The sequence below is a fragment of the Diadema setosum genome, chromosome 12 (genome assembly GCF_964275005.1).
Source record: "Diadema setosum chromosome 12, eeDiaSeto1, whole genome shotgun sequence".
Taxonomy (NCBI): domain Eukaryota; kingdom Metazoa; phylum Echinodermata; class Echinoidea; order Diadematoida; family Diadematidae; genus Diadema; species Diadema setosum.
This window is the reverse complement of record NC_092696.1, coordinates 16251775-16271757: the sequence shown is the minus strand read 5'-3', so window position 1 is coordinate 16271757 and position 19983 is coordinate 16251775. Positions and strand designations below refer to the sequence as shown.

The 19983-nt window shown below is 37.1% G+C and overlaps 1 protein-coding gene across 2 annotated transcripts; it reads left to right on the top strand.

Annotated features, from left to right (window-relative positions):
• The first annotated feature begins 1538 nt into the window (after window positions 1-1538).
• LOC140235975 (serine--tRNA ligase-like) lies at window positions 1539-19199 on the top strand. 2 transcript variants are annotated; one of them, XR_011901726.1, is made up of 15 exons: window positions 1539-2015; window positions 4029-4130; window positions 4540-4617; window positions 5398-5472; window positions 6129-6223; window positions 7428-7575; window positions 9246-9281; window positions 10110-10176; window positions 10840-10885; window positions 11759-11796; window positions 12255-12301; window positions 12957-13066; window positions 14026-14132; window positions 14514-14607; window positions 16168-16208. XR_011901726.1 is itself a non-coding variant. In XM_072315964.1 (15 exons), the coding sequence occupies exons 1-15, from the start codon at window positions 1560-1562 to the stop codon at window positions 17522-17524; spliced, it is 1596 nt and encodes a 531-aa protein (XP_072172065.1). In that variant the 5' UTR covers window positions 1539-1559; the 3' UTR covers window positions 17525-19199. The 2 variants fall into 2 exon arrangements, 1 of the variants encoding a protein (XP_072172065.1); XM_072315964.1 differs by lacking the exon at window positions 14026-14132 and adding an exon at window positions 17435-19199 and having other exon boundaries at window positions 16168-16281.
• The last annotated feature ends 784 nt before the right edge of the window (window positions 19200-19983 follow it).

Genomic DNA, 19983 nt, shown 5'->3' with positions numbered 1-19983 from the left:
GCATGCGCAGAATTGTGTACGTATCAAAGTCGATCTAGAAATTCTATTTAAATTTTACCAAATCTCGTGCGCCCGAGTTTTCACTACGCGTTCTGGGCTATTTTTATGTCCGCTCAGTTCACGACGCGACGTAGCTAGTAGAGAGCTACGTGATGCCCCTATCATATGGGGGCATCATTTTTTTTTTTTTTTAAGGTTGCGTCTACGTGTAATCGAACGTTAAAGCTACTTTTTATGCTTTCTTTTTCAGCACGACGTAGCTCAGGGAGAGGAGAATGTCCGGCTCAAGCATCGTCTCAAGCGTCCGCGCGCTGCAACAAAGCTCTGCTCCCTATTGGAATGCATAGTCGAACCTTTAACAACTAGCTCTTGTCATCATCACGATGATCATGATCTGCACACCAATTTTTTACAACACGAAAAACATAACGTTAGATGGAGAACGAACAAGCTGCAAATGAACAAACCACGCACAACCACGCAATGTGCAATCCCACTGACGACTTTATAGGCATAGATCTACCTAACATGTCGTTCATGTTGTATTGTTGATGTACACTCTAACTGTTAACGTTAGTGCTTGTGAGCAAAAGAATCACATACATAACGTTAGAAGAACTAGTAGACCTAGGCCTACAGGCCTAGAGTGAACTAGGCGTCTAGACCTAGGAACCTAGGCCTAGGCCTATATCTTTTAGTACTTTTACCGAAACTTTGCCGCAGTTAATACGAACATGCAATACGAGAAGAAGTAAAGTTTATACTAGTAAAATTACCTGCACTGAGATAAAGTTTTGTACAGTAAAAATAATGAGCCACGTGGATTGGATACGTGATCCAAACCTTGCCTGTCCTGCCTGTCCTGACTGTCCTGCCGAATGCCGCGCCCGTCGTCTGTGGTCGGTATTAGAGTGCCCGCGCTCTCTCTCATCTCTGCTGCCTAGTGCTGGCGCATATGGCGCCGCTCGATCGCCGATCCAGGGCTCATCATCAGGCACCTACGATCTTTGCAGGCACGCTCACCTGTACCACGGCACCGCACCGCAGCCTCAGCCGCAGCCGTTCGATCTCGCTCGCACCGTACCTCGGCGTAGTCTACACCTTAGTCGTTTGTGTGTGTGCAATAACTAAAGTGATGCAAGAAGATTGTGCTCGCGTCAATTTTTTTTTTTTTTTTTTGCATAATATTGTATATAAGGATTGTCGATTTTAAATTATGCTGATTTTCAGTCCAAATATATCATTGTTCGAGAAGACAGTGTCTATTTTTTCTCCCATGTATGACAACTGTCTACTACTGTCTATCAAAGAGTCTGCAGTCCCGAGCTAGCTGGGTACATTTTGACCTTTGTCCTACGTATAATTGGGGAAAATGTAGAAGTCTAGTGTAGTATCAATTTCATTATACTGTTCACGTACATACGTACGTACGTGTACGTGTGTAACAAGTGTGTACCTGTGTGTCGGTGCAGCAGCAGACCTGCGGCGGTGGTCAGGATTTCTTGGCTGAAACTTTCTATTGTATTCCTCTTTTAGACTCAAGCAGCTCAGTGAGAGCAATGGAATCAAGCACAAGACTTTATAGCTTGCTCTCATCCCGACACATGAATTTCTTTCTCTCGGGAACGGGATTGCGAAAGCTGCACTTTGCTTCTTCAAACTCGGCGGCTGTTTCACGGCACGTTAGGTGTAAGGTTCGCCGGAGGTTCGGGGGACATACGACGCTCCGTTTGCCTGGGGCAGCTGCTGACTCACCGGCATTGCTACCATCAGGAGTGACTTGTTGTAGTAACAGACGGCCAACTTCACAACTGGCTGTACGAACAACATTCTTATGCGATCATTCGGTCTCGTATTCAACGTCGGCACTCTATACGCCACCGGCTGAAGGCGAAAACTTCCCATTTGTATTGAAACCTGAGCTAGACTTCGATGTTCTCTTCTTGCATCAGCGAACGCAACTCGAGGAGAGTGCACAAGCCAGGAATATGTCAGGAATTGATATTTCACAAATGGTAATGAGCCAGTGAAACACACAAGTAGGCACCTAATCTGCTAATTGTACAACTGCCTACACGGTGATATTGAGATTTTCAGTGAAAGAGAGAAAGAGAGAATAGTAGTAATGAATGCAGGAAGGCAAATATAAAATATGTCTGTAGAAGTGCATCGCTACTAATAATAGTATAGTAAGGGTACTAGGTCTCGCGCAGGGACGTAATGATCGCGCATAGCGTAACTGCGTATAGCAAGCGATATTACGCGTAGGACTAAGCGCAAAATTTGCCGATACGCCCATGGAATAAACATACCTGACTTACCGCTCAACATGAGAAGGAAGCAGGTAAGAAATTTTGATTTCCAACAAATTTTCCACTAAATTTCCAATTTTTTACCTTGTACAAACCTACCTTCCCTTAAAATCTGTTCTAAGGATGTTGTAGCCTAGACGTGTCGTCTCGCTTGTCTCGTTCGTAGTGGATAGAATTCGTAATTTGTTCGATCGATCGTTTACCACGTGACGTCATCATACACAAGAACAATGTATGCTGCCAGCTACGCTGAAATACTGTTAATAAATGTTGTTTTAAGTCAAATTTTAACACAACGATTATAATATTACAAAGGAATAAATATTTCAGTCTATCGAAGTTGAAGTGTGATTTCAATTTGAATTTGCGTGTGATTTCTTGCGCTAACTTGTGATATATTTGTGACAGGGGAGGGCCATAATGATACTGAAGAAAACAAATTAGATGAGAGTGTGACAAATGGGTGACGAAAATGAGAGGGTGACGAATGGGTAAGCACACACACAAACACACACACACACACACACACACACAAAATATATGTTCATATTTTACTTTTTTCCATTTTATATTACATGTATATTATTGGTTAAAATGATTAGAAATATTGTAAAAAAAAAAACTTTATAAATGAAAATCATTAACGATTATGAAAATATCAATGATAAAAATAATGATAATAAGAATGATAAAATGATGATGGTGGTGGAAGTGATAATAATAATAATGAAAATGATGATGATGATTATGATGATCGATGATGGTGATGGTGATAATAGTAATAATGATAATAATAATAATAATAATAATAGTAATAACATATAATAATAATAATAATAATAACAATAATAATAACACATATAATAATACTAACAATAATATACACAAGTTAGGTAAAACTGCTGTTGCTTAACAGGGACAAATTTAGGAAAGTGAAAAAATATTCTACGAAAGCCGGAGCACGTTACAGCCGCAGAGGGGCAGACACTTTCACGCATGAAACTACAGAGGGCAGCTGCGCGATCTTTACATACCCCGAGAAATTGAACGCATAAAAAAAAGTCCGACATAGAAACGGCGACAGCGCACTACTCCGTCATCGTATTATCAGGAGATTCTGGGAGGTGATTTTTCAGCGTTTTCGTGATATTCATTGAGAAATTCAGGTACGATTATGGAATAACTTCTATTATAAGAGCATTTCAAATTTTCGTGCGCGATATCTAGACCCCTCAACCATACTATCACTAGATATCGGTCTAGTGTTATAGGAGTGTCCGTCCCTAGTGTAAGAGCTGTTCGAGGTTCTAATTTTAAGAAACAGTAACTTTGTACATCATGTCGGTAATTTGACTTGCACCTACAACTATATTCCATTCATATAAATCTTGTTATTTCATCCATGCAATGTGGCACTCTAGATGTTTATAAACTACACTTTCTGGTCCATTTGATGTGGTGTAGAAGAAGAACGCCATTTAATAGTGCAGAATAGTGCAAAACACAGTACTCTTTTCAAAAGTTCAAAATAGAAACAGGTCTATACGACTCTATTCTTCGTTTCCAAGACCAAGACATGATGTTTCTGTAAAATCTGTTTTTCACCCATTTTACATTGTGATTTCTTGGTTTGTTTGTTTGTTTTCATTTTGTTGCCATCCTATTTCTCAGTTTTCATCTTCACTATTTGTTCTTGGAATCTGTTTTATTTTGTAGCTCAGCCTATGGCAAGATGTCCGCCGGCTGGAAGAACAGAAGAAGGCAATGGAGATGGAGAGAAAATCTCTCAACTCGAGAGCAAAGGAGCTCAGCAAACAGGTAGATTTGTAAGAACAGAAATAGAAAGGATGAATTTTGTCATTGAGAAAAACTAAAAACTTGCTGAATAATGTAGGGAAACCCTGTTATAGACGAGCTCACTTACATTGAGATACTACTTTTAATGAGGTGAATTTGATGTGATCCTACTTTTTCATCTGTTTTTTAGTACGTTTACAGGGAGGTACCGGTTCTGTCAAGGCAAAATTGCCAGTCTCAACGAACTGGTAATAACAGCATTTCTCTGTACGTAATTTACTATGATTACTTGCTGTAGTATAGCAGAGTGAAACTACAAATCTTCAAAGCCATTCTAATCTTGATCCTTGTTTAATGGGTTTTATTTCAAAATGTATCAATTTGGTATATATACATGTTTATTATTTTCCTCTCTTTTTTTTTCAAACAGAGAGGAGCTGCTCAAGTGGAGAAAGAGGAGATCAAGCACAAAGGACGACAACTCAGAGAGGACTTGAAGGGTCTGAATGTAAGACTACAAGTTACTGTGATACTGTAAAAGTGGAAATTTTCGCGGTGTTGAAATTTTCGCGCATTTCGCACAACGAGAAACTAGCGCAAAAATAAAAGCACACAAATATTTTTGCTTGCCTTATGTTCCCGTAGTTTTTATGTTTCCTAGCGCGAAAAATTAGTCACGCAAAAATATCTACTTTAATACAGTAATAGGTTTGCTCACCACATGGAGCCATGCTGTGAAATATAGAAGTAAGGCAAAATCGTATGGGATACATGATAACTCATCCTCTTAGAAGTGTAAGGAATCACAACTTGCAAGCTTTTGAAAATTTTCAGGTCCTATATATTTTGCTCTTTGTTGTACATTTTTTAAAACAACATTTCAGTGTTCGGAGACGGAAAAGCCATCGTTTAAGGTAATTTCATAATATGTTATTAAGTGTTCTTTCATGCTCTAGTACAGACTTTCATTTGCACAGTTGTTTTGGGAGCTTTCAAACTTGATATTGTGATGTGCCCTCTGTTTAATGGAAACTACTTAACAAAGCCAAATTTGTTAAGTACCCACGTGTTCAAGTGCCCATCCATCATATTATCTAGCACTTTGTATGAGAGCCCTTCAGAGATTTCTCTTCCATACTAATACCAATTATGCCAACAACTGTATCCCGGCTTGTTGTAATGATAAAACTTATTAACTTTTCATATTTAAAACTGATACAGGGATGTCCAAATAATCACTATTCTTGTGAAATGTTCAACAAATTGTCTTTTTTTTTTTCATCTGCAGAGCTCCCTGTCTGACCTGATGAACAGCCTTTACCCGCTTGCCCTGGCCCTGCCAAACCACCTCCACCCCGATGTTGTGAGTTCCAATCTGTTGAAGACATGGTGATTCTCAAGCATAGTACCAGTAGTTCTCTCTGATGATTGATGGATTGGTTAGGTGATTGATTGATTGATTAATTAATCAATTGATTGATTGATTGATTGATTGATTGATTGATTGATTGATTGATTGATTGATTGATTGATTGATTGATTGATTGATTGATTGATTGATTGAGTGAGTGAGTGAGTGAGTGAGTGAGTGAGTGATTGATTGATTGGTTGGTTGGTTTTTTGGTTGGTTGGATGGTTGGATGGTTGGTTGGTTGATTGATTGATTGATTGATTGATTGATTGATTGATTCATTCATTCATTGATTCATTCATTCATTCATTCATTCATTCATTCATTTTGATAATATTTTCTCTTTCATTTATTCATTCATTCATTCATTGTTCAATCATTTATTCATTCCTTTTAAATGATATTCATTTATTCCATATTTAGACATTCATCCACTTATCCATTCATTTATTTATTCACTCATTCATGTGTTCATTTATGTATTTCTTCATCTATTCAGTTATTCCTCCTTTGATCTGTCCATCTACTCATCATTTATTCATGAATTCATTCTTATTGCACAAAGTGTCATTGGATACTGTTTCCTTTCTATTTTTTTTTCTACCTAGCCACGTGGGAGTGAGGACAGAGTGATCGAAACAGTAGGAGGTGAACTGAGGCACGCATCAAGTGATGACATAAAGCACAGTGGTGTTTCCTCACAGTGAGTATGCATCTGGTATGCATGGATAGTTTGTACACAGATATGAGCAAATCAGTGTTTGTACATTGCATTTGAACTAGGTCTTAAAACAAGGGCCCTATTTTATGAAGAGTTATAATTGATTTTATAGTTGATTTCTATGATAAGTCTATGGCAGTTTGTGTGGTATTTAAAGGAAGTTTATTATCGATATAAGTTTTGATAAAACGGGCCCAGGTCTTCATATTTCCTGGAGTCAATTAATTACGTTTTCTGACACGAGTTTCCTGTGTTTCAGTATTTTCTATCATTTAGCAAAATGTTCGTGTTTGATGTTTGGGTATTTGTAAGCAAAGTGCTGCTGTTATCTATACATATTAACATATGAAGAACATGGCAATAAACTGTGCTGTATTGCTGATAGTAACTCAGATCACCTCTAAAAAAATAAACCTTTTACTGTGTCAGTTAAAATCATTGGGGGAAAAAAATCAGTTACATGTCAAGTGCTTTTATGACTGTTTGGCTGTTCAATGTAGAGTTTTTGCAAGATTGACAAAAAGTGCACAGTCTTCTCTTATAGCCAAAGAACATGAGAACATGATGAGCAATGAATGTATGTTATATACACTGTAAGATATTGATGAACTACTACACGTGCCAGTTTCATTGCATCCTGTCTTAAAAGTCTTGTTTTCCATTGGGAGCAGTGATTTGAAAACTTTTCAAGATATCACATTTGATGCATATATGTACATGTAGGTCAGTTGTATCACAAAACTTCCTACCATATAGGAATTTTGCAATAAAGCTTAAAATTTAAGGAGATATCACTATTTTTCTCAATAAACCGTAACTGTAGACGGTTTAGTCTGGAAACATTTTTGTTATAACCATTATTCACATTTTGAATATTTGACAATACTAACATTGATTATACAAATTCAGATTTGTACATTGGTGTTTCTGTCCCTAACTCACATTTCATAACTATTTTGAAGCACTAATGCTGGGTTTTTATTTCATCTGCAAATGGGAAATTATGCCTTGAAGTCTTAACAAGTCATCTCAAGTCATTGTATTATTGTGAATTAGAACATTCATTACTGGGACAGTCCAGTATAATACCAAACATTGCTGGTAGTGTCACCTTCATTTCAGCCATTCACAGTTGTCAAAAGTCAGGTTTGTTTGTTTAGTTGTTGTTGTTTTTTTGTGCCACCAGTCACCCGCTGGTCCACAAAGGCTATGCCTACACTGAGGGAGACCTGGTCTTGAGAGAGATGGACCTGGTCTCCCTTGTCTCCAGACAGCTCAGCAACGAGGGCTTCTCAAGGTTCTCCCTGCCAGACATGTACAAGCCAGTTGCCCTTGTGAGTAGTAAATTGGCGAATTACTGTAAAACATGATATATGCACGGCATGAAACTTTCGCGAATTGGAGCCAATGGCATTTTTTGCAGTATGAAATTTTCGCGAATTGCAATTCAATGCATATATAGTTTAGACAAGAACTTTTGTGTGCATTTTAATTTCGCGAATCGTGGATCTCGCATAATTTGCAAAATGTCAATGCACGCGAACATTCCTTGTTTTACAGTACATGTGTTCAGCTCTCTTTCCTGCAAAGGGTTTTCCCTCCACTTTATTTACAAAAATAAACTGTTGAGTAAGCAATCGTCTTGCATGTTATAGCGGAATTATTATTATTTTTTTTTTTGTTATGCCAGGCAAAGTCTACTTCAAGTGTACTGCTTTTTTATGAGTGTGCATATTTTGTTTGCTATTCAAACTGGTTGTAGAAAAGCCTCTGTTCATGCATTCTCCAGTCATCTCACATCTGTTTACGAGCTTGACAAATCCTGTGTCAACAAAGACAGACTTGAATGTGATTCAAGTAAACATTGGCTATGGCATGTCGTTTTAAAACAGCCGCCTGAAGAAAACAAGTCTGAGTGACCACATAGTGTAGACTGCAAGGCTGTATCACTCAGTAAAAAAAACCAGCTCCCCTTTACAAGGTTACCTTGAGAAAGTAGAGAGTTGTATCAAAAGAGCAGAGGAGTGAAAGTTTTGTTTGGCTTTGAAAAGAATTAAGACTGCTATGGACTATGGAATGTAAGAGTTTCACACATTTTCCCAGAACAGCAATATCTGTAATCTCCTTGTGATATTATTCCAGACATTGCACTATTGTAGCACTGATGACTTGGTAGATGAGTGTTGACAAGGAATTAATTTGTGATCTTTTCAAGTATTATGCAATTGGAGTCTTTTGAGGCAGTAATCTCTCCTCTAATTTGCATAAAGTTGCATATAAATATGGGGAATGGAAATTTTGTGTAAATGTGAAGAATTTAAACATTTCCATGACTTTCTTTTTTTTATGTCCAATTTCAATTGAGACTTTGCCATATTTTGCGTTCGGTTATTCTGTCTTCGGGTAATAGTGAAATGCAGTATTTAAATCATTCGAATCACGCTGTAGATGAAACATTTGAATGTATCTAACGTCACTGAATTAACTGTGCAAACTGGATACTGTAGCTTTGAATGTTTTTCCCCAGGCCCTTTTTTGTCAATGGATGATATCTCTGTCATAATGTGCCATTGATACTTACTTCATGATCATCACATCATGATAAACAGGAAGGAAAGATATGCTGCAAGCATTTGATGAATCATTGAAAGTACAGCACTAGGGAAAGATACATCTACAGTATGTTTCTTTCGAACTATTACATACATGTATATTATACATATCCAATATATGACTCGCAAAAATGAGCTAGTGCAATATATTGATCCACAAAAATTGTGCAACATTTAAAGCACTGCATTGGAAATAAATGAAATGAAAAATGAAAATAGTAACATCTTTATCATGAGTTTGCTCTATGTATATTGTAGACTATAGTTAGAATGACTGTGTGTGGAGTTGATACAAAAAAATCTATGGTCTCTTACGCTTGATCGTTACGCCTCCCTTTTACACAAGTGTTCCATTTTCATTGTCCCACCCTCTTGATTTGCTGTCTTTGCAGGAAGCTCTCGGAATGAGTCCAGAAAATGTTGATCAGGTGAGATGAACCATTTGTAGTAAGATGAATAGCTTTTAACAGCGCTCTGTGGACATTCGTTGTATTTACGGATTATCATATCATGCACCCAAACTTGTGTTCCCCTTGGTGTGTATTTGCTTTCATTTGTTATCACTGTTGTCTTCTGTTTGGCATAAGTTGTGATACCTTAGCATCCTGTGACAACTTGTCAAGGAAAATATTGTGAGTCACAATCCATCAGTCCAAGGTGATGACAATTCCTGTATCAAATTTTTGTTGTTGTTGTTGTTGTTTGTTTGTTTGTTTGTTTTTTTTTGGGGGGGGGGGGGGGCAAAGGAAGCTACTGCAGATAAGCATCACAGTTCAGCTCATCACACACAATTGTGATTTTATTAAATGATGGCTCCAATAACATACAAAAAAAATAATGAAGAAGTAAAAAGAAACAAAGCATTCAGTCTCTAAAGAAAAGAAGCAAACAAACAAATAAACAACCAAAACAACTAAAACAACAAAAACCTCACAGACACACACACCTTCACAAAACACCTCAAAACAAACCAATACTGCAAGGACTTGCTGAAATTGTTTAATGTTATCACTGGAAATGATCATTCAAACAGTTCAATATAAAAATCTTGCTCTTCTTCTACGTAATTTGAATGATAATAATAATAAGAAAATCACACAATTTACACTTAAGATATCACATGTCTTTATGACTAATAGCTGTATATAGTAACACAGCTCAACATTGTCACCATTTTTGGCCTATGAACTGAGTTTTGTATTTACTTTACTTTATAAGAAACGCATGATTTCACCTGTCATGATTCTCCCCTACAGACATATGCCATAGAAACGAGTGAGAACATTATGCACCTGTCAGGGACGGCCGCTGTGGGGTTTTATGGTGAGTAAATTTTACTCAGTGTTTACATCCTCATAAAGTAATAAATCTTGATGCAAACTGCTCCAGATATTGGAGGCCTCTTAAAAACTAAAAGTAAGCAAAAGATCTTCAATAAATTGAAAGACTTGGATGAAAATGTCAATACAGACATCCTTACAAATATGAAGACTTTTGAAACATGCAAACAAATGATGCATATGCTTGAATTGTGACATATAGCTTGTATGACAACTTTTTTCTTTCACTGTTTATCGAACAAAAAAACAACAAAAAAAAAAATAACAAAATCGTAACATGTATGCTTAATGACACAAGGCAATAATATGTAATGTATATGGCTGTACCCCCCCCCCCCCCAAGAAAAGAGTGGCATAGATTTGTAAGTACATAAATTCTCCACTATAATTAATGAAAATGAAGACTTACAACAGTACTGTAATTTCTCTCTCTTCAATAGCTAAACAATAGTCTAGTTCCTTGTTATGTTCTAAAAGATTTGAAGCCAACAACAGCGAAATATTTCAGCTTTAAATTTGCAAGACCAGTATGGATGTAATATTTCAGCATAAAAAATATGTAGTTTGAAAACTTGTCATGTGACAAACTTCTGGTTGTTTCTCTTACAAACTAGCTCACCCTTTTATCTTTTCTCTCTGTTAAAAGCCTATTACATGATGACTGTGCTTGAGACGTCAGACTTGCCACAAAGGTAGGTCAACCTTTGTATTGATTTGTCACTATACTGTAACAGTAATGATGATGTAATGATGGTATTATCTGATTAGACAACTGGTGAACATCTTGGCTATAAATCGTTGAAGTGAATGTCTGAAAAGAGCAGTAAGGAGATGTAAAAAAAATAAATAAATAAATAAATAAATAAATGTGGGATGAATTGAGCCAACAAAAGTATTGTTACAGTCGATGTCCTTTCCTAATGTGACTTTTTTTTCAGGAGTGTTCATTATCTTTTAGGATCATGTATTAAAGAGATCAGCTGCTGTAAAGCAGCAATCTCCCATTATTACCATGTACAAGTGGGACATAGCATTGCACAGAAATACGGTGCCAGATAGGAAAATGTAGGACATCTGCATGGTCTGTCACAAAAATATCATATCTGAAACCACTTTACCAGACTTTGGAAGAATGTGTTGCGTGTCCACTTTTTACTGTGCATCATGAAGCTGGACCGATTTTTGCATCACAATGCATATCACGAATGCTGTGTTCACACTCAAGAATTGAATATCATTAGAGAGCATAGTGTATTGAAAGTGTAATGATATCATAACCTCAAGATGTTTGTTGACTTTACTAGGGTCTCAATAGTGACACATCACTGGACAGTAGTAACAAAGCAACAAAAGTTTGAATGACAAAAAGATATATGAAATGCTGTCATCACATTAAGCCCATCAAAATGTTATCTACAAATCTTACTACCAGTATGTCTGTGATTCATTAAACAGCACGTCAGCCAAAGATATCTTGGAAGTTGTTAGAGGAGCAAATGCCAATGAGATAAATTTCATTTTGTTGTACATATTTGATTCTGTATTTGTGTGTTTCTTTTCACTAGGTGTTTCGCAGTAGGAAGAACTTACGACCCATCAGAAGGTACGCCATAATTTACCCGAAATCCTTTACTGTGAAAAGTCTGGAATTTTTTAACATAAGATATTCTTTTGCTTGTTTGAACCCATTAAAGTCCTAGGGAATTTGCTTGAGAAATGATCATTTTGTCATCAATCATTAAATGGATGATATAGTTTTGGCTAAGATGAGGATTGAGCTTTTAACTTTTTTTTCAAGATACTAAGAAACCACTTAAACCCACTGAGAACGGTTTGATTTTGCTACAACACGCATTTCCCATAGAAGCTTGCTTGCCCGAGTATACACGGGACTCGTCCTCGACGGGTTAATATGAAATATTAAAGAGCGTACAATTTTAAGAGGACTTCAAAGTTTATTTAATGAAAATCGGTTTTGAAGTGGCAGAGATATCCAAAAACAAAGTAAAACAAAGTGATATTAATAAAAGGCACTGATTCATCCTTTCATCCAATCTACAGAGTCTCTAACCTTCAGTGGTCTACATCACCAGTTCCAACAATCACAGGTGAGCACTTCCAAAGGCCTTGATAAATGCAGCAGACATTAAAGAAGGCTGAAACATATCTCCCTCTCTGCCTCTGTCTGTCTCTTTCTGCCTCTATCTGTTGACAATCTCTCTGCTTGTTGCTGTAGGTCATGTGAATTAGCCTCACTCAAGACCAAAGCAGTAGAAACTAGATCCAGATAGTTTATCATATTATGCTTTTGATTGAAATATGCATGGAGCATAGAAGGCAAAGTATATAGACCCTAATAGACTCAGATTTTTCCGTGCAGTGATGTGGCTTTCTACCCACAAAACTTTTGCACATACTTGGTAGAAAATTCTTTCTTGTATGAATGTCATGGCATATGCATTTTGGCAGTCAAAAGGAGTATTGTACTTTTGGGATGTCTTGGGAATCTTTAATCCTTTCCAATGACTGGGTAGTTGTGTACATGATTTTCTTTTATGTTACAGGGGAGCCTTGTTAAAAGGAGGACCTAAAACCATGGGATGAAAATTGCCTTGTTATGTCAGGGTTTCTCACTATATTAAGGTACAGAAACAAAGAAAGAGTTCAGACCTACAAAATCAACTTGTTTTGAGGGGATTGTTTTATATCTAACCTCTTCATAACAAGATTCCACTGTGTTATCATTATTCCATTGTAAACCAGGTGGAGATGTTTGGTCTGTGTGAGGGATCTGAATCATCGAGTAGTGCAGTCTTCTCGCAGTATGTCCAGAGTCTTCGGCGATCTTTCACCGACTTTGGCGTGCCCTTTAGGTAGACACAGAATTAAACTTCAACAGCCTGTGCATGAACCAATAGTGTTGAGCCCTTACATGATTTCTGTGTGTTACCTTTGTACGTGAGATAAAGTTTTTGGTTTTGGTATTTTTCTAAGCCTTGAGATGACACCAGAAAACGGTCATAATTGTGACACTTATTGGATATGTGTAATTTTGTTTCAAGAATAGCCACAACCCTTGAGGTACCAAGTTCTCTCTCTTTTGTATTGCTAAAAATATAATAACCAATGACAACAAGCCAGCCATTCAAGGGATACTGTATATGCCGAATATTTTGTGTTTTTATATTCACGAACTTCGCGAATCAGGTGCTATTTGTGAATTTAAAGGGAACACAAACCCAAAGAGCAATGTGGATTGAGTGAAAGCAGCAACATCAGTAGAACACATCAGTGAAAGTTTGAGGGAAATTGGACAATTGATGCGAGAGTTATGAATTTTTAAAGTTTTGGTGTTGGAACCGCTGGATGAGGAGACTACTAGACGTTATGCCGTATGAGTGGACAACAATTTAAAGAAAATATAAAGAGAATTCCACAAAAAATCCTTTTTGATGAAAATTACAAATTTCATCAACTTGATACTGACATATGTTATGAGTAGCAATATTATTCCCCCTGCTTTCTGAAAGCGGCTAGTCAAGTGCTTTTTCATAATGCTAGAAAAGTGATTTTTTTTATAGAACTTTCTTTATATTTTCTTTATATTGTTGTCCTCTCATACGTCATAACCTCTTGTAGTCTCCTCATCCAGCGGTTCCAAAACCAAAATTTTGAAAATTCATAACTTTTTCATCGATTGTCCGATTTTCCTCAAACTTTCACTGATGTGTTCTATTAATGTTGCTGCTTTCACCCAGTCCACATTGCTCTTTGGGTTTGCGGTGCCTTTAAAAACGCATGAAAATATCAACTCTGATCCCAACATTTGAAGGTAATGTGAAGGCATACATTTCTCCGTTCAGTACTGTACTCCTCAAGCGTGGATTCAACCACCTGCGAAATTGTTGGGAAGTCCCGATTCATGAAGAATTAAACTAGGTAAATATATGGCGTATACAGTACTACTTCATAAAATGGGATGAGGTTGGGTCTTGCCCTTTTCTAGCAATACCATCATGACATGTTGAGAGAGGTCATTCAGTGGTGTATCAACTCTCATTTCTACACTGGACTTTCTATAACACATTTTGAGGCTTATGTTTGATTTGGGGAAATCGTTGCCTCTCATCTCATTTGTTTGATCATTCCTGTGTTGAATCTGATTTTGCCGCTTATGTATAAATCTTCTGTGTCTGACAGGTGAATATAAAAATGGATACCTCGTGATCAAGTCACACATACTTTGATATTGTATGTACCTACAGCTGTAGTGTAATTAAAGTTGATTTATTCTGTCTTTTCTTCCCCCCCCCCCCAAAGGATTGTGGATGTCTGTGGTGCAAGGTTACTGCCAAGCATGCACAGAAAGCAAGTGTTCCAGGTCTGGATACCCAGTGAAGGAGACTACGTTGAAGTGAGTACATATCCTACAGAGCTGCTTGCTGAAGTGTAAACTCCTCTGGATGCACTGCCATTTGTTTGTTAACCCGTTGAGAACAAAGTGGTTTTGCTGTAACGCAGATTTCCCATAGACACCTGCCTGAGCATACTCGGGATTAGTCTTCTGTGGGTAAAAAGCTCATTTCACTTGTCATCATCAAATGTCTTATTGCCCTCGGTGTAAGCTTTGCAAACCAACATCTCGCATAAAGATCTAACCACTACAAATGTATACCAACAATCAACTATTGATGCTAACTCTTTGCTAAATGCAAATTTTTTTATTTATTTTTTTTAAAGATATTTAATATAGTGTTTTGGTTAAAAATTGAGTAAATTTTGAATCATATGCAATTGAATCAATGCCGTCAAAAACTAAAAATAAAACAATATGAAAATTAGTGTTAGCAGGGTTTTAGTTCGCATACATTTAGCACATTAGGGTATTACACCTGTCTGGTAACAACAGCAATGCCACAGTTTGATGATGGTGATGATGAGTCACAAATGATGATTGTGGAAATGATGATCATTGATGATGATGATGATGATGATGGTGATAATAATAATAATGACAATGATAATGGTAATGGCAGTGATGACAATGATGAAGAAGATGATAATGGTGATGACAGTGCTTGTTGTAGTAAAAATAGTATAGCAATTTTAAAGCTAATGATGACCAGGTCACCATAGTGTCCTTCTTTGTGTTCAAGTGTAAGTGGGCAATATCTTTCCAAATGTCTTACCTAACACCACATTTTCATCATGGCGATTATGTGACCATGCACCACAAAATGAACAAAAAGTCGCACCCCTTGATTTTAAGTGAGGACTCAAGAAAGGTGAAACTGGTCAACCAAGTCAATATCAAGTTTTTCATATTTTCTGAATGAGCTACCCTTCTTCTACATCATTTTTAAGTTTGGGATCATAAAATGAATGGAAAAGTGCATTTTCAGCAGTTTTTCTACAACCCTGTTTTTTGTACGAGTAGTGAGATGTCTTTATAGAGGCCCCTTTTCATTTCTTGATAATCCTTTGTACACTCTTCACTTTCAAGTCTGATAACTTTTGAAGGCATAATGCTACTGCTTTGAAAGTTGGAATTAATCATGGAAACTATGTGTTCATAGAGCATGCTCAATTTCAACTTAATCTGATAATTCCTTCATTGTTGTTGCTCCAGTGGTTTATGTCCTGTTTTTGTTTTTTTGTTTTTGTCCCATTCATCACACAGCTAGCACGGTATGGTAAAGATTAAGCCTTGAATAGACAGATAGACCCTGTGCTTTCTCGGTTCACACTTTTCCAGAGTGTGTGATTTCTTTCCAGTATTTAGATAGGTTAGGAGAGTCCATTTCAATTGAGCCATACACCATTGTAAAGCTTAGAGTCTGCTCTTTCAGAATCTGCCCTTAAAAATCCATATCTGGCGACTTTTTGTTGGTTTTGTGATGCAGGGTCACATATAATAATGATAATGATATATCCAATAATGGCCATAACTACAAACTGTCTGATCCCATTGCAGGCGGGGAGTGTGTGCAGCTGCACGGATTACGTGAGCCGACGGCTGAAGATCCGCTACCCGGCAAACCCCAGGGAGAGTGCAGCACAGAGCCGACGGCGCAAATTTGTTCACACGGTACGAGTGACTGCCACTGCTATGTAAATTTAGAGTCCTCTGGATTTTGCCTGTAGTGTCAAAACACTGCATGCATTTCCCAGATTATGATGCAAATTTTGGGATGCATAACCACATGCCGTGAGATTTTACCTGTACATGTACAGGTATAAGCTTCTGTGAATGTTTGTACAGGTAGACCCCTGTATAACAAGCTGCTCTCTTTACAAGAGGTACAGTGCACTCCCGTTATAATGAATACGGTTATAACAAAATGTAGGCTACAATGAAGTAAAATTCAGGGCCCAAAATTATCATGTAGATACACTGTATCTTTATACACATTATTTGTTTGAGTATAAAAAAATTTTGATATATCAAAAAAAAAAAAAACTGCTGGTCCCGAGGACTTCGTTTTAATGGGAGTCACCTGTATACATGTCTTTTAACAAGGTGAATTCTGTGGTCCCAATTTTCCATTTATAACAACAACCTCAAAACCATGACAACAGTCTTGTTATATCAAGTTTCTCACTCAATCAGTGTGCAAAACAAGGAGATATGAAGAGTTGGGACTTGCAAAGTCACCTTGTTAAAGAGGATTTTGCTACAGTGTATATCCAAACTTTTAATAGTGAGATTCCACTGTAAAGGTGTGTATACACCAAGAAGCAGCAGATGGCATTAACCCGTTGAGAACGAACTAATTTTGGAGAGTGGAGGAGAGTAATGGGCTGGAAGTTGAAGTTGCGCTAGTGGAGACAGTAGAAAAGGGAACAGAGAGAGTGGTAAGGAAGGATAGAGTGAGAATCGAGTAAGATGCTCAGAAATCATTAGGAGAAAGATGAAATAGAAGGGAAGGGAAAGAGGGAGGAGTTGAAGGTTGGAAAATCATGGAGATAGGAGAGAGAAGTGAAGATTCATGAAACCAAAGAGAAGAACGAAGTTGGTGAACAATGTGGACTATGGAATGCAGAAACAAACGGAGAAAGGATAAATAATCCCGAAGGAAATGTGAGTTGAGGAGAGATGAGACTTGAGACTATAGATGGGGGGGGGGGGGGGGGGGGAGAGAGAAAACTCTTGGCGAACTTGTGTTAAATAACAAAATAATATTAGATATTTTTTACCCTGAAGTTTTAAAGTTTCTTCATATATCCTTTTTTTTTTCTAGATTCATGGCTCAGCCTTGAAGACGTCAGTTGTACTGTCTTCAATCTTGGAGCACGAGGCTCTGGGGGCAGTGAGGTATGGACAATCATAACAAACACTAAAGCCAGTATGTGGGACTATGTAAACCATTCTGGAAAACCTCTGGGACCTCCATGCAAGCAGTGTGTCAACACCTTGGCTACATTGCTGGAATCATGTTCATCATGTTTGAGCACCTCTCCAAGTCACATGTTGGACAGTGCTGAAGATCACACAAGGGATTTAAGTCACTACGATGCAGCTCGAAGCATCTTGAATTGTGGGTGGCAGTATCAGTGGTGTACAAGGTGTAAATGCATTTCTGATAATGCCAGTAACAAGAAGATGAGGCTTTTATCACTCTCTTAGAGTGAGGGTTATGTAGCATTGGTTACTTTCTGTTGCCATGGAGATGGGTAACCCCCATAATCATTCTCCAGGGGACATCACACTGCTGATTCACGAATATCCCACAAGCAATTTACTCAAGTTCTTGGATGTGGCTATACAGGTACACACATCATCGTATGTGACGTGCATCACAAAACCAACAAAAAGTAGCACGCACTGATTTTATGTCAGGACTTAAAATTGGTGAGATGGGTCAACCTAGTCAATCTCGAGTTTTTCATGTTTTCTGAAAGAGCAAAACTTCATCTACATTCTGGTAAAGTTTGGGATCAATCATAAAAGGAATGGGAAATTGTGTTTTTAGCAGTTTTTTCTAGAACATTTTTTTTTCTAATTCTTTTTTTTTTGTAGGACAGTCTGATTATCATTAGGTGTGTTTTACAGTCCCCTTTTGATTTCTTAAAGACCCTTTATACCCTCTTCACTTTTGACTCTAATACATTGTAACTGTTGAAAAGATGTTGGTACCGCTTTGACAGTTGGTATTAGTCATGGATAGACTGTGTTAATAGAGCATGATCACAATGTGTAAACTGGCTGGTGCAATCGCGATTGACCAAATTAGATTTCATATTACTTTTGTTCAGTATGTATAACAGATATAGACTGCTTTCATTTGGGGCATGGTTGATACATAGGCCCTATGTTAATGTCTCTCAGGATTTCAACTCCATGCTGTGACTGTCGGAGCAATCTCCTCGCATCATAGCATGAAGTTGAGATCTCTCAGGGCAATGATATTAACCATGCCCCAAAAAGCAGTCTATATCTGTATATTATAATTCATGGTTACTGGAATCAAACAAACCTTAAAGGGGCTGTACAGTATTGGTTGAGGTGGGGATTCATGTTTTTTACATTCCTAAGTGAGATAATGAGAAACCTCTTATGAAATATGAAAGAGCATGTAATTTTAAGGATTCAATGTTTATTTGATGAAAATTGGTTTTCAAATGGCCGAGATATCCAAAAAAGTGATAATAATAAAAGACTACAGGCCACAGCTTTATTAGGATCTCTTTGTTTCACCTTGTGTTTGGATATCTCGGCCACTTCAAAACCGATTTTCATCAAATAAACTTTTGATATCCCTTAGAATTGCATGCTCTTTGACAACTCAGTGTGGTTTCTGAATATCTCGCAAAATGTTAAAAGCTAAATCCTCACCTCGACTAGAACTGTACACACCCTTTAACCTACAGTACACACATTTAAACTCAAAGCATCATGTGTGAATATGAACATTGCATTTACACAGAAAAGTTATTACAGTACCTACCAGTGAATGCTTTCTTTGTATATGTACAACCGTACTTCAATTAAATAAAAAAGAATAAACAAAAAGGCAATTTCTTTTATATTGTCTGTTCTGCTGTTATGAAGTGGTTATTGTGTTTGGGCATCATATTAATAGCCTTCAGACTATCTTGTTCTGGTTTAATTCTGTGGTTTTATTTTAGTTTATAGAGGATGATAGCTGTATGTGTGTGTGTGTGTGTGTGTGTGTGTGTGTGTGTGTTACCTTCATGTTAAATGCGCATGGCAAGAAACGTAATCCACACATGAAACAAAATGAAAACACAATACAAACTGATCACATCTTTGCTCTTCTGTGTAATTTTGTTTTGAAAAATACATACATCTGATAACTTTTACAATCTTGCTTGCTTTCAAAATGTCCACACAACAACAAAAGAAATCAAGACTGCCCTCACTCCCTGCAATATCACTGCACCATTCTCATTTCCCCTTTAAAAAACAAACAAACAACAAACTGCCATTTCTCATCATTTGCAAACACTGCTATGATTAATAAATAAGGTTATTAGGATGTACACTGTACAACATTGGTCATAAAGTAGTGTTTTTATATACAATCACAAAAATGTTACACATTATTAAGAGACAAAACACATTCGTGTAAATATAGCTCCGATATTGATCTTGAACCACACAAGGAATAATACTACTTGTAGTAATTTAAAAAAAAAAAAAAAAAAAAAAGATTGTTCATAATTAAAGGATTGCTACATTGTGCCTGGTGAGACCTTGAATAAAAACAAGATATGCTTAACTCCATGGTGTGAACAGGGCATGGGGAACAGTGAAGAGAATAGATTG